The sequence below is a fragment of the Equus przewalskii genome, chromosome 14, assembly GCF_037783145.1.
Source record: "Equus przewalskii isolate Varuska chromosome 14, EquPr2, whole genome shotgun sequence".
Classification (NCBI taxonomy): domain Eukaryota; kingdom Metazoa; phylum Chordata; class Mammalia; order Perissodactyla; family Equidae; genus Equus; species Equus przewalskii.
Genome location: NC_091844.1, coordinates 52,727,149 through 52,742,968, shown reverse-complemented (window position 1 = coordinate 52,742,968; position 15,820 = coordinate 52,727,149). Strand labels below are relative to the sequence as shown.

The following is a 15,820-nucleotide window of genomic DNA, read 5'->3' as shown; positions in this document are numbered from 1 at the left end:
TCCCACAGCAAAGAATTATCCAGTCAATAGAGCTGAGGTTGAGAAACCCTGCTCTAAATCAATATAAAAACCTCCCTGGCTCTCATGGAGTTTACATTCTAATATAAATATTATGTTATATATTTAGTTGGTTACTTTCTCTCTCCTTGTTCAACAGTTCACCAATACCTAAAAAGAGCCTGGGACACAGCATGAGTTCAACAAATATTTGTTGCATGAGTGAACCAAAAAAAAAAAAACAGCCTTCTTCAACCCAAATGACTTAAGAAGTTAGTAAGTGACAGAATGCATTACTCCTTAAAATATACATCATTCTCCGACCCCTACATAAAACCAAAATGCTTACAGCTCGGAGAAGGAAGAAAATTCATCTTTGGCTACTGCAGTCTGGGCCTTTACTTTTGCTCTTCTTGGCAATGATGACATCTGGAAGAAAGAGAATATGAAAGCAGCATGATTTCAATCACTTGAATGATCACTTATTTTGTCTACAAAGTGATGTGCCATTCAAAACTAACACTCCAACAGATTTGCTGCTAGAAAACACCACCGAAAAAAAAATGAGGATCATTCACAAGCCCAAACACTGGTTTCCCCACTATGTGGCTGCCAATTATGAGAGCAGCTAGCAGCTTTCCAACGGTCTCAAAAGCCTCATGAGTGTGCACCACTTTTGGAAGAACAAGCCTCTACATGGTGACAATTCTTAGTTTTTTTGGAGTTATATGCTTGAGTATACTACAAATTTTATTTGATGGTCTATCAGACAAAATTACAAAGTCCTTTATTAAATTATATCTCAAAGGCAAGAAGTATTTTCCCTGCTCTACGTCTCCTTACAGTATATAAAGTAGAGTCCTCCCTACAAAGTTGACAGTCAAGTAAATGATGCTGATTGACTGAATAAGCAGCCAGGTTATTTCCAAAACAAGATAATCCATTCCCTTATAATAAAAGTTCACAATATTTAAATAAAATAATAACTAATGCCACTAGAAAATATTTGTCAAATTCAAAGGACCAGCTCTAAAAAAAATTAAGACATAACCAGAGACATCAAATAATACAGGAGGTAAACAAATTCACTTTAGTTGACAACTTTTATTAACTAAAGGACATACGTCAAACCATAAAAACCACATTAAACTCTGACATATTTAGAGCCCCTTAAACAAGTTCCTAAACCAGTCATATGCTATAATGCCTCTGGTTCTAACCTCTACTTGGAGGAAGGAATGCCGCATAGAAATACCAAAGGGGTTGTTACAAAAGAGAACATGTTCTCCCAGTAGATACAGGTCAACTCAGTCCAGTAAGTGAAGAACCACTGGGCAGGGAAGCAGCCAGAAGGAACCAGGAGAACAAAAGGAAAACAGTCTCAAGCAGAAAAAATAATCTTCTATCTTCTCCTTCACCCCTTTTTGGGATTTTATGTTTATGCAGGTCATCTTTCCTCAAATAAGTGCTTCTAAAGAAACAGGTAACGTGATTTCTGTGTTATATGTATTTTACCACAACAAAACAAAAACAGAGGAAGTTAGTGTATGACGGGGTGGCATTTCAAACCAAGGCAGAAATGGACTATTCAGTAAGTGGTATTGAGACAACCAGTTCTCCCTCTGGAGGAAAACAAGTGTTTAATTTCTACGTCTATACCGTGAACAAAAATATATTCCACATTGACTAACGATTTAAAATGTACAAAATAAGACTACAAAAGCACTACAAAAAGTAAAGAAGACTATTTTCATAATTTTGAGTGAAGGTGGGGAAACAGACGTTTTCCTAGGCATAACTCAAAATTCCAAAAGCCAAAAAGATTAACAGATTTCACTACATAAAAATTCAATCCCGGGGCTGGCCCCGTGGCCGAGTGGTTAAGTTCGTGCGCTCCGCTGCAGGCGGCCCAGTGTTTCGTTGGTTCGAATCCTGGGCGCGGACATGGCACTGCTCATCAGACCACGCTGAGGCAGCGTCCCACATGCCACAACTAGAAGAACCCACAACGAAGAATATACAACTATGTACCGGGGGGCTTTGGGGAGAAAAAGGAAATAATAAAATCTTTAAAAAAAAAAAAAAAAAAAAAAAAAAAATTCAATCCCAAGCCAGCAGTGGGGGAGAATTTCAGAACCAAACCAGTTTACTCTGCAGTATCTTCAAAAAGATCACAGGAAGCAATACCTGATACCTTGAAACTAAGGGTGAAGGGAGTAGGGGCTGGGTGTAAACTGTCTGAGACAAAAGAGCATCTCTAGGTGTCCTACTCCACTCCAGGCTATTAGGCAACTGCCCCAGGAAAACGTATGCAAGTTTACTATCTGGAGAAGGTAAAACAGAATCCCTAAACTAGAGGACACCAAGTACGGTTGTGGGCATGGGAACCAAACAGACTAAACACTAAACGCAGAGACCCCCCCCTCCCCCAGAGTCCTCTTCTCCCACTAAGCTCCCAAAAAGCTGCCAGTCAGATCCTTACCCTTTAAGAAGAATGGTAAGGCTCTTCTCTGGAGAAACTGACCAGCCCAAGAGTAAAAATCTGAAAGTGCTAAGCTCCCCATCAAACAACCCAACCAGATCATCTTACAACCACTCTCACCACCCCATTCTACAATGTACCTGAATCAGAAGATTCCCACACGGACCACCACGTACCAATTCTAATGCCACACTTCAGCCTTAACAGAAATGAGTTTAAAATCAGGATGGACAAATACTTGACAGGCTTGTATTTTGATTAACCATTAAAATTTCCCTGAAACAAATATTTCCAGTTGCCCCTTTATTAGACACCGAGGCAATGTTACCATGGAAAGATGGATAAGACGTCAATTTGTCTTTTGACAGTTAGAAAAAAATACTAATTTGAAAAGGGAGGTGGGAAAGGAGAATATGCACGAATACATAGGGCAATTTCATGCAGATCAGTTTTAGAAAGAGTATACACAGATGCTGAGGACCTAGAAATTATTTCTTAAAAACTATCTATGCCAGGTATACTCCCAGGGGTATGCATATTCCAGTCTAAAGACCAAGGTTCTGGGGAATTATTTCCATCCCCATGCCTCCCTTGCTCTCTTACTTTGTATCATAGAATTTGTTAGATCAACCAAAATTTCATCTATTTCCATGGTTTTAAATACCTATAGTACCTACTTATTAACAATCCTAATACCTCCATCCCAAATCTTGCCTCTGAGATTCTGATTTACATAATAAAATGCCTGCCTATATAACTATTTAGATGCCTCATAGTTATCTAAAATTTAACATATCCACAATACAACTCTTGATAACCATTCCTTGTTCTAAAACCCATTCCTACCCTAGTCTTTCCCATCGCAGTAAATGGCACCACCTAGATGGATGGTTCTTTGCTAAGCCAGAACCTTGGAAAATTTTTAACAGCTTCATTGAGCTATAACTGACATACGATAACCTGTAAATGTTTAAAGTGTACAAATTTTATAAGTTTTGACATGTATACACGTCTCCATAATCAAGATACTGAACATCTCCATTACCCTCCAAAGTTTCATTTGCTTAGCCAAAATCTTGCAATCCTTTTTTCTTTCATCACCTACATGCAGTCTATTAGCAAGTCACATAAATTCTTTCCCCAAAATATATCTTAAATCTCTATGATCTCCAGTGAGTCTTTACTCCCCAATATCTCTCGCCTGGATTGACAGCCTCTTAACTGGCCTCCCTGCCTCCACTCTTGCCCTGACAATCCATTCTCCACATATCAGTCCAAAAGATCACTTAGAAAATGCTTAAAAACCATTCAGACTTCCCACTCCATCCTCCCTTTAGAATCAAATTATATTTTTTCACCGCGGCCTTCTAAAATGCCCTGCAGGACTGACCCCCACCCACCTATCTAACTACATTTGCCACTTGTAAATACATCATTCTTTCAGTTGCTGTAACAAGCATGATTCCTTCCCACCTCAGGTTCACTCTGCGTGGAGCACTATTCCCCCTGCTCATCAATAGGCTGCCTCCTTCCCATCTCTTAAAGCTCAATATTTTAGGCTTTAAAATGGGGTTCCAGGATATAATATTATTATAGAACCCTATTTATTTCCTTTATACAGTACTATATAACACAATCTATAATTATCGTTGTTTATTGTCTGCATCCCTCATGTTTACTTCATGGCAGCAAACACTATGTAGGAACCACATGTGCCACATTCACTTCTGCATCAGAGCCTGGCACTTAATAGCTGCTCTATATTTATTAAAGGAACATAAGAATACATACAAAAATGGTATCTGTAGAGGAATACACATTTTTTACCCATCACTATTAGGCAGCATTACACATGGCACTCATTGCTTTCCTGAAAAAGTGATGGCACAGAACATCCCTATTCTTAGAGGCTTGAGATTTTCACTCCTTCCAAGCTGTCTTATCTCTGTGGGCACGTGAGCATTTTCAAAATCAACACCTTGGAAGTAGCTGTGATGTTACTAAGGGAGAAGGCACTAAACTAAGGCAAGTGAAAACTGGGGCAAGGGGGCGGAGAAACCTGCACAAAAACAAATATTAAAATTGGAAAAACCACAATTAGAACATGTAAGCAGGAGAGCAGAGGGGAACAACTTTTTAAGAGGCACCTAAAGAAGGTTCCCTGAAGGTACCAACACAGGTGCTTGGAATGTCGGCACAGACCCCTACCTAAGTAACAAAAAGAAAATACTAGAGCTGGAAAGTGCCTCAGAAATCAGATAGTCCTGCTATTTTCTTTAATGAATGAGAAACCTGAGATCCAGTGAGGAGAAATGGTTTACTCAAAGGGACGAGCTACCTGGCAGAGGAAGTACTAGATCCCAGACCCCCAAACACCAAGACTAGGCTTGTTTCCCATTCCACACACATTAATGACAAGCTGTCGTGTGGGAGGTTCGATCAAAAGTGCCCAGGGTTCCCAGGATTCCTTTCTCAACAGTTATTCAGCGCCTGCTATATGCCAGGCACACTGCTGAGAATGCAGCAGATTCAGACGGGTCCACGATCTGATAGTGAAAAGCGTGCTTCTGCCCCCACTTCCAATAATTTCAGGTGTACAAACAATCTAGGCTTGCCCGGGCTTGCTTGCCCATGTCTGCCCCTATACGGTAAGAGCTGCAATTTGACTGAGAAGTCGCTCCAGGTGACACGCGGCAGCTAGGAGGGGTCTTCCGGATGTGGGTTGTGAGATACAGACCGCAGACAGTAAAATGTAATGAAACTTCTCACTTTAAAAAAAAGGGATGTTATTTCCCAACGGAGCGCACATAACTTTTTAAATGGCCCCAAAAATACCGGAGCCCGGAGGCCGGGCTCACGCGAGCCCGCAAAAAGACCGCCAAGGCGGACATTCAGCTCACCTTCCCGCCCCGCGCGTCAGAAGGCCCGGGATTCTGAGTGTGTGACTGCATCTTCCGGTTCCCGCCGGAAGCTTTTCAAACACCGGAAGTCCCGCCTCACTTCTCCCTGACTCGCCGTAAAGGCGCTGAGCTTACCGGAGCGGGGCGGGGCCAAGCCGGACGGAGGCGGGGCTAGAGCGCGGATCACGTGGGAGCGCTGGGGTGGGGCCCTCCTCCAGGGCTGGGGGCGGAGCTCTAGCTCGCGGGATCCGGGTGGAGCTGGGGCTGGATGTGCTGCAAAAGCGAACTCTCTCGCTTCCTTGTTTTTCTTTCTTTTTTTTGCGTTAACCTGCTTTACTCTGTTTTTGTCTACCCCCTTTTAAATTCTATCAAGAATGTTTGTTTTCATTACATTATTTGTAATTTGCAGTAGAAGAATGAAAAACAAGCTTTATTCTTTCTAAAGTCAACTTTACATGTCGTTAATTAACATCCATAATGGTATTTTTAGCGTAATTTTAGCGTATTTCATTATTTCCTAAGCCTCGAGATAAGGGTTTTGTTCCAGTTTTATGGAAATATTCAAATTTTGCCTCCTCTGATAAGCCCTCACACAGCTCAGGAGGTGCGTTCCGCCTTAATGGGAGAGTTTAGCAGTGGAGTCATTGCTATCGTACTGTGGTTTCTAAGGCTGATTGGCACACTACCAAGTAGACCCTTCTGGAAACCTGGTTCTCAGGAACTTCCTACTACATTTGGGCAAGTCCTGTCAGTGTCTTTGCACCTGTTTCCACTGTCTCCTCCTCCGTCTTACTCCAATAAGGTCCTCGACACATATTAGGTATAGTATTCACTGAATTAATTTACTGGAGTCAAAGACAGGTCCCAGTTACTTAACCTTGGGCAAGAATAGAAAAGCCCATTTCATGATCAGATTCTTGGAAAGTGCTGTCACTTATGGCCTGATAACCTAGTATCCTAGGGGAGCTTTCCTCCAGATCCAGCGTTTCCATTTCCCTTCACACAAAACACAAAACTAGCTCCTGCTTTTTGTTTCAATGAGGCCCAACTCTCTTAACCCCACTTCCAGCCCCTAAGCCCCACTTTCTTTTCAGTAAGCCAACTTAAAAGCTATAAAGACCTCCCCAGCAATTTTTTCCTGTTACCTTGAATACATTTTCTCAAAGTCAGTTCTCAGGAGAAATAAAAATGGCTTGGTTTTTGCTCGTGTGTTTCTTACTATGTACACTACACTCTAAGCTCACAGAAACAGCCAAAGAAACTAGATTGTAAAATTAGGGAAATAAAGCTTTTGTTAGTCTAGATTAGAAGTTAGCAAATCTGGGCCAGCCTGGGTGGCCTAGTGGTTGAGTTCAGCATGCACTGCTTCAGGGTCCCCTTCAGTTCCCGGACCAGGACCTAACACTACTCTGTTAGCAGCCATGCAGTGCTGGCAGCCCACATACTAAAAAATGGAAGAAGATAGGCATGGATGTTAGCTCAGGGAGAATCTTCCTCAGCAAAAAAAATAATAATAATAATAAATTTAAAAAATAAAAGCATGAAAAGAGATGTTAGAAAAGAATAATAATGATAATAAAAAGAAGTTAGTAAATCAAAACCCCATGAATTTTTTTTGGAAGATTCTAAAGAGCAGCTTTCCATGCTACTGACCTATTTCCAGGGACTCTTGAGTTCTGAAGGGCAGAGCAAGCTATTGAAATGACCGACGAGTGGACCTTGCTACAGATTCACCAAAAGTGAACCTAAATTTTACTGGATAATTTTTGCAATGGGGAGGAAAATAGGACTCTAAATTTACTAAGTCTATTCTTCTATATCTAAGATCCTTCGTTGTTTTTTCCTTCTTATTTTACAGTCTTATGTTGCCTTTTGCAATGGTTCCAGGTCTAGAACTCTCTGCTACAATCACCGTTCTGAAAGAACACTAGAGAACATGTTACAGTCCAGGATTATGGCAAGGGAAACTAGGTCATAATCAACAACAATAATTTACTATTTATTATTCACCTACTTTTGATGTTGAATTATGCTACACAGGTTTAAGGTAAGGGGTAATAAGGGTCAAGGTTAAACAATATTCTACAGAATCTTTTGACATAATTCCTGCCCTGGAGGAATTTAGAAACAAGACTGGGGACTAGATACAGCCACAAGAGACAGAGACCCATACAAGACAGGCTAGATTCAAGGGTTAGGTTGTGCGTGTTAGTTGCCACACTACCTGGTGATGACAAGAGTAGGAGTTAGCCAGCACGCTGTTGGCCCTTGATTCTCCTCTCCTCTCCCAGGGATATTTGCCTTTCAACTAGGGAAGAAAAAAAAGACTGCTAAAATAAACAACCTAGTAAGGTATTACACATCAGACATCTGGGAAAAATGAAAGCTAACGCAGGGTCCTCTAAAATTAGTGTAGGTGGTGACCTACTCTAAAGGCAAATAAGATTGTCTAGAAAACATTTCCCTTGGAATTTTGCAAGAGAGTCGCTCCCACTGAAAGCTGTCAAAGGAAATTTGTAATCACTAAGCATAAACCTGGCCTTGCCATAAAAACTGCCTTTTCTCTCTAGGACCTTGCCCAATCTATTGTTTACCTTTGGATCTTAATTGCTGAATTCCAAGAAATTCGTGGGTTTAGACTCACAGCCTAGAATAATCTGAATGCCCACCCAAGACTACGCAATAGGGTTTGGGAGTAATGAAAACAGGTTTTGGATTTGCTTGGAGGTTTTTTATTTTACTGTTCCAAAGCATAAAGCTTTTTATATGATATTCACTGGTATGTATTATTGTAATAATAATAGTACTATCTTACATTCATTGATCATTTACCATGTGCCAGGCACTAAGTTAAGGGTTTTACACGCATTTGTGTATTTATCTCACATATCAGCCCAACGAAATGTTACTATTATCCTCTTTTTATAAAATGAGAAAGCCAAGGTATAGAGAAGTTAAATAACTCATCCAAAGTCACATCAGCTATTAAATTGCAGATCCGGCATTCAAAGCCAGTGATCTGTCTTACTCCAAATCCAGTACTCCACATACCACCAACTCAAAGCAAAGAGCTTTTCTTTCTCCACTATGGTGGCCATGCAAGACTGAATCTTTGAGATGCTCAAGAACCATTGAATCTCTAAATATGCTAAAATATAACAAGGCCATTCTCCCTGTTGGCTCCTAACTGACGTTCCACAGGAACAAATATTCTTAATATAGGTGCAACTGTTTTACCAAGTTGTAAGATACTTGGATCTAAGTCTTGGAGCTAAGTCTTAGTCATTTTGGTCTCCCTTTCACCAATTTATTCTTCCCCCCACACAGTGTTTAATAATGCCTGACAATAGGTACTCAATAAAATAGTAGGCTAACTCTTGGACTGAAAAATGTGCCTGGAGTAAAGAAAAATCCTTCCTCATACTAGAAAAGTAATCTAAAGCTCCTGCTACACAGAAGGTGGGTCACCATTTTAAAAATCAAGTGTGCTTTTGGAAATCCAAACATTTTATCCCTTAAAGTCAATCACTTAGCAAAGGCAGGAGAGTCTGTTTGAGATTAGAGAATGCACAAAGTGAAACTGAACCCTATTTCATAAATCTGCGTCTTACCTCCTGCCCACCTCCTTTCCCACTCTCAGAAGTTCTCTTTACTAAACACTAAAACTCCTTGGCTTCAATGAGCTTCTCTCAATAATTCATCCAGGAACTTAGAGATTTCCTACAAAATCTGAGAGATTGGTAAGCAGAGAGGGGACTGCCTCGGTTTCCCAAATGAGAAGGGATTTCTTGTTAAGTGAGGTAGACCAGGCTGGTAGATGGGTTCCCAAACTTGGCCTGTCCTGTTACTCTTTCAGTCTGGCTGGGAACAGCCCCGTAATTCCAAGGTGCTCGTCTAGTGCTGATAGCACTGTTCTAGTCCAGGGTAAATTGTCAGTCTTTCATGTAAAAGAAAATAGATTCAAGGGATTAAGATCCTGAGTTTGAATAAAATTGAATGGATCTTAAGGAGATATCAATTAAGCCTGAGAAAATTAATTGTACAGATTTTTCAAGGAAATGGATATTCAGGCATCATTCAAAGGGATTCCATACATTTAAATTTCTTACATGAAGTAAAATTATGGGACTTACATATTGAACTAAAGTATGTTTCCATCTTTGGCTGAAAACTGAAATTTGCAGTGTTTTGTCCCACTTATTTTTTATAAATCCTCAAAGAATTTTGTAACGAACGCAATTAAAAGCAAGATTAAGGAAAAAAATGTCTGCATCATAGATAAAATACTGTATCTGTTGCATGGCCCGCTGTTCACTCATCGCCTTCCTGGTAAATTCCCTGGCTAAAAGGCACTCAATCAGTTGCATTCATGAGCAGACATATTGCAAAATTTTCTTCTGGTGAGTTTCTCATCCTTGAGTAATGTCCAGGGACCACTTCAAATATCCTAAAATATCCATTAAATAGCCTGCGATCCAAGCATAGAAACCCTAGAGGGCTCATTAAGATCCTAATGATGGCATGGCTGGTTGGGTTGCAAGGAAGGGATGAAAGGCAGGCAGCATAGTGGGGCCAGATTTATGTTGTTCATCACCACAGGGAGCTGTGTCTGGAGACTCTACACATCAGAACTAGTACTTTTTTTGTAGTACCTTTGGTCCACCTTCCAGCTTAATAAGCTGGAACTATCTTGAAAAGTGCTTGCTTGAAACACTCATCTGGAACACCTACAATCAGAGTTTTAATACTAGAAGCTTCACAAACTTCTAGTATTCAAATTCAGAAAAGCATTGTGTGTCAGATCAGTTTTTGTCCAAGTTTGCATGTACTTTTTTTGGTCAGATTTATTGAGTAAAATTTACATAAGAGTAAAACTCAACTTTTTTAGCCTGACTCACACATATAGCCATTAACCACCACCACAATCAAGATATAAAATATTTCCATCACCTAAAAAAAATGCCCCATTGTAGTCAATCTCTTCCCCTACACCCAGCCCCTGGCAACCACTTATCTGTTCTCTGTCCCAACAACTTTACCTTTTCCAGATTGTCATATAAACAGAATCACATAGTACGTAGCCATTTGAGTCTGGTGTCTTTCACTTCATCTAATGCATTTGAGATTAATCTGTGTTGTTGCATATACATCAGTAGTTCGTTCCTTTTTATTACCAGTTAGTGTTCCATTGTGTGGATGTACCACAGTTTGTTTATCCATTCAGCAGCTGATGACCATTTACAATTTTTCCTCCTTTTGGCTATCATTAAAAATGTTACTATGAACATTCATGTACAAGTTTTCGTGTGGACATAGGTTTTCATTTCTCTTGAGTAAATAAATACCTAGGAACAGGATTACTGGGTCATATGATAAGTGAGTGTTTAGTTTTATAAGAAACTACTAAATTGTTTTCCAAAGTGGCTGTACCGTTTTGCATTCCTACCAGCAATGCATGACAGTTCCAGTTGCTTCACATCTTTGTCAGGACTTCATATTGTCAGGGTTTTTTTTTTCTTTTTGCTATTTAATAGATGTATAGGAGTATCTCATTAGCATTTTAATTCACATTTCCTTAACGACTAATGATGTTTATTAGTAATATGTTTATTTGCCATTTGTATATCTTCTTTGGTGAAGTGTATCTTCAAATATTTTGACAATTTTTAATTGGATTTTTTTGGTTGTTGAATTCTGAGAGTTCTTTATATATTGTGGATACTAGTCCTTTATAAAATATGACACTTGGCTTTAAGAGTTGCAAGTTATCATAGGCAGCTGCCAGAATAATAGTGCACAGAAAAATGATTCCTTCTCTGACCACGAATAAAACTCTACCACAGCCAAGTGTCCTTCAAGAGGTTAGATAACAGATGGTATCAAAACCACTAACATTTTTACATACATGAATTTTCCTGAAACCAACATCACCACAGACAGAAAACATTCTTTGTAGAAAAATGACCTAATTTCACAGTGAAAGATGATAAAAGTATGAGCTTAAAATACATGAATTTCTCACCCTAAAGGAATGCTTTAAAACTGAGAAAGTGGCCGCCACAAGCTTTAGCAAATAATGTGGACAGTTAGCTAAGCAGTAATATTCATACACCATAACTGGGTATTTTGTTTAGACTGCACCATGATCTGAAAAAAAGAAAATCCAAATCATTTACCAAGAAACTCCCATTGGATCCTGCAAGTCAAGGGGTTTAGCAGAAGAAAGTAGCGCATATATAAGGGCCTTTCATAACTCTCTGCCATGAGCTTTGTCAGTTAGGAGACTCAGATCTATAATTCTTATAACTTTCAGGCCTGTTTCTAGAAATCTTTAGCTACTACTTCTCAAATTTTGATGCACATAAGAACCACCCCCAGAGCTCCTTTCAAATGCTAATTCTAAGCTCCTAGCCCTCAAGATACCAATTTGATGTTTCAGGTGGTGTCTGCATGTGTATGAGGACACCCAGTGACTCTGATAGGGTGTTCTATGCATCACAGAAAGACTGGCCTAATTCTTACTGTGCTCTTGATTTAGAAAACTTAGAGAACTGAGCCATAGCAGTAAGGTTTCTAATACAGTGGTTTATGGTGCTTAAGCTTAAACGCGCCCTTCCAAAAGGTAGACCAAATATTCATAGTTCCTGCTAGCCACACTGACTACTATAGGCTAGTTTATTAATTGAAAATAGCTTACACTTACAGATTGCTTAATATTTGTAAGATACTGTGCTAAGCACTTTGTATACTTTTTTTGGTTTTTAAAATAACCTTGGAGGCAGATAGGTGATATATTTACCCCCATTTTAAGATGATGAAACTGAAACTTAGAGAGTTTAAGTAATTCACCCAGAATTACAGAGCACAATTAAACAAATATATCACAAACCTCAAGGACTAAAAAAATAAAATAGTTACATATCTACACCAACTAAACCCTTATGTGTTAGTTGTCCATTGATACATAACAAATGACCCCAAAGTATTTTTTTAATGTTGTAAATATTTTAAATAATCTCCTGGTAAAGAAACTGGATAAACTGGAGTCCAGAGGGACAGAGTCTGGATAAGCAGGAGGGCATATTCAAAGATATATTAAAAATAACGCCCCCAGACTGTTTGATATTATAGTAAAAACATCCAGTTATAAGATAAATAAGTTTTAGGGATGTAATGTACAATACAATGGCTGCAGTTAACAATATTATACTGTATATTTGAAAGTTACTAAGAGAGTAGATCTTCAAAGTTCTCATCACAAGGAAATGTTTTATGATACTTGCATATTAAATAATCAATCTTATTAAAAGGTAAATTTATATAAAATTAGGTCTGTCCTAATTCTCACAAATATTTTGTTTGTACCTCAACACACAAACCACTGAAAATTCTTCCTTTTACTGCTAGGCCTTTAAGCTTGCTTCACCCTTCACCAGCCTGGCAGTAAGGGAACCACAAATGCTAGCAAGAATTGATGGTAATCACTCGGGAACCTGCTCTGAATCCAGACCCAACCGGCCCTGGCTTCAAGCTCATCCCTGTCAAGCTTGAAAGCTCTGGCCCTGAAAATTCAACCTCTATTCTGTATTAAACTTTTTGAGTTCTTTTTGGAATAGGCCTGATAGCTCAGCTCTGCTCTCTTATCAGTTATTCTTTGCCACTCGGGATGGCTAGGATTGATTTTGCTTACTTGAGATTTAATACAACTTTTTGTTGTGTATAAAACATTCAGAGTGGTCTGGGAAGTGGCTCTTTGTATTTGTAAACATCATCATCAACAGGAATGAATCAGCAACATTGTTTCAGTGACATGCATCACTGCCAACATCTTACGGTCATTCATTGCAGCTGCCTCCTGATTCAGTTAGCAACACCATGTAGGAGCTATCGTGGTAACCCAATTGTTGCCAAGTGCCTTGGAGCCAATTCAACTGTTTTTCTTTTCTTTTCAAGATGTTTCTCTCCTCACCTCCCTAAATGCTGCTAGATGGTTCTCCTGGAAGTCAGAATCTAATAAAAGCAGAGCATCTTATATTTATTACCTTGCCTTATGGAACAATTTCATCAGTAGAAATGTAAGGGAAGCAATGAGGGGATCAGCTATATTGAACTTAATTTTAACCAATAAACATCTGGCTGATGATTTACAAGTGACGAAAGGGATGAGAGAAAGGAATGATGTCAATCGCAATTAGTGCCTGGCCAGGCACCATGCTGGGCTCTGGTGAAGGGTGGGGCACACAACGGCACAGCTCTGCCTTTGCAGTGCTCCTCAGCCATTACAAACACAAAACTGTGTACAAATCTGAACAAAGAAGTGGTGTCAGGAGGGCTCATGTCCAATCGCACTTTTTATTTTTTTAATTAAAAAAATTTTTTTTAAGTTTGGCCCTGAGCTAACATCTGTTGCCATTGTTTTTCCTTCTCCCCAAAGACCCCCAGTACTTAGTTATATATTCTAGTTCTAGGTCCTTCTCGCTCTGCTATGTGGGATGCTGCCTCAGCTTGGCTGGATGAGTGGTGCTAGGTCTGTGCCCAAGATCTGAACCGTCAAAACCCTGGGCTGCTGAAGTGGAGCATGGGAACTTACCACTTGGCCACTGGGCAGCACCCCCAGTTGCACTTTTTAAATTTGAATTTATTATTTGAATGTTTTATTTTTTAACATAATTATGTGATTCAAAATGCAAAAGATACAAAAGGGAATGCGATAGAAATTCTGCCACTGCTGTTCTCCAGCCACTTAGTAATCCTCTCTATGAGCAATCTGTCTTACCAGCTTCTTGCAAATCCTCCCAGAGAAAATTCTTTGCATGAGCCATCATATGAAATAATGTATTTATCAAACCTAGGATGCCATTGATTACAAAATGTGCTATTATTATGTATACCACTACAAAAGGAATTTTTTAAAAAGCCCTGCCAACTGACTTATGATTTGCCATCTATTGCACAATGAATTCTAATTTCAGAGACATCAAAATGTGAAAATATGTGCATTTTAGAATCAATGAAATATGGTCTATATTCCTTTTTTCAAATTTTACACAAAAGATAGGAGGCTATGTTTATAATTCTGAGCTATGCTTGGTTCACTCAACAATCTTGGAGCTTATTCCATGTCAGTACCTAAGGCATTTCTTCCTTTTTTATGTGGGAGAACTGTGAAAAGAGGACTTGAAAGAGAATGTTCTAAATCGGAAACTGAAAAAAGGAAAGAATAGGACACTCTTTGGAAAAGATAGTGAATAAACTCAGATGATTGAAGGAAAAAACACAATAACCCTTATTGTGCTTCCTTCTTCTCCAAGGATAAAGATTTCCAAATTGAAAGTGTAGGACAATTGAAGGACTCAAGTTTGATATAAAAGGAAAAAAAATAGTAAGATGGTATCTAGACAGTTTTGAGGAGTCTCACAAATACAGACCACAAGACCAAGACAAACACACAGATGTGACAGAATCATTCTTGGGAATTTTTGTGAAACAACGAAGAAAACAAGAAGTGATTGAAGATGGAGTTAAAAGATTTTTACAAAAGTGGAAAATATAGATTATAGGAAATACAGACTAGTAATGTTTCCCATGCACAACTAGGTTTAAGATGCATTATTAAACAGATGGTTTATTGGCATTTAAAAATTTAAAATGTCATACTTTTTTTATTTTTTTAAAAAAGAGGTAATTAAAAGGGACCAGAATAGGTTCGCTAGAAATGTTATGCCACAGTTAGGTTGTGGCTACAGTTGGGGGAAAAAACTAAAGAGATGCTTGCTTTGCCAGCAAATTAAATGACTGTACCTTGTCAACAGTCAAGTGATTGTTCCCTTCACCTGTACTCGGAGTGACACACTACAGGGAACAATAGGCATAAATGGATGAAAAATGGAACTAGATTCGAGTCCTATCTCTGACACTACCTAGTGACCTAGTGACCTTGGGCAAGTCACTTCATTTTGTTTTTTCCTCTCTAAAATAAGGAGATTACATTTATTGATTCCTAAATTCCCCGTCCATGAATTACATTTACATTTTAACTATAATCTGGTAGGTCAAGAGAATTTGGAAAATCTGGAGTTTGTTGATATAAGCAAAATGTCTGATGTTTTTCATGATATCTTAGTAGAAGTGAAGAAGAAACATGGGTTAGGTTCCCAGCTAGTTCCAATCAGGCTGACATTTCTACACAACATGTTGATCAATAAATTGGATAAAAACACAAGATTGGGAGAACCAGAGTTCAAAATCATCTCAAACTACTCAAAAAGTACCTGTAAGCAATAAAAGGAAATTTAGTAACGTTAAGCTTGAAGTCCTCTATTTCGATTGTAAAAAAAAATCATTTACGATGTGGAGAAATCAGAACCTTTATACATTGCTGGTAGGAATGTAAAATGGTGCAGTTGCTGTGGAAAACAGTTTGATGGTTCCTGAAGAAGTT

The 15,820-nt window shown here is 38.9% G+C and overlaps 1 protein-coding gene across 2 annotated transcripts in view; it reads right to left on the bottom strand.

Moving 5' to 3' along the window:
• SRBD1 (S1 RNA binding domain 1) overlaps positions 1-5,485 on the bottom strand; it is a 206,418-nt gene extending 200,933 nt beyond the window's left edge. The window contains exons 1-2 of one of the 2 annotated variants that reach the window (XM_008518029.2): positions 5,380-5,485; positions 347-426 (exon numbers count right to left, since the gene is read on the bottom strand). In XM_008518029.2, the coding sequence (XP_008516251.1) occupies positions 347-426; positions 5,380-5,430 (131 nt within the window). In that variant the 5' untranslated portion in view covers positions 5,431-5,485. The remainder of the gene's footprint in view (positions 1-346; positions 427-5,379) is intronic. The other variant, XM_008518030.2, reaches the window with a different exon arrangement.
• Positions 5,486-15,820: the final 10,335 nt, after the last annotated feature.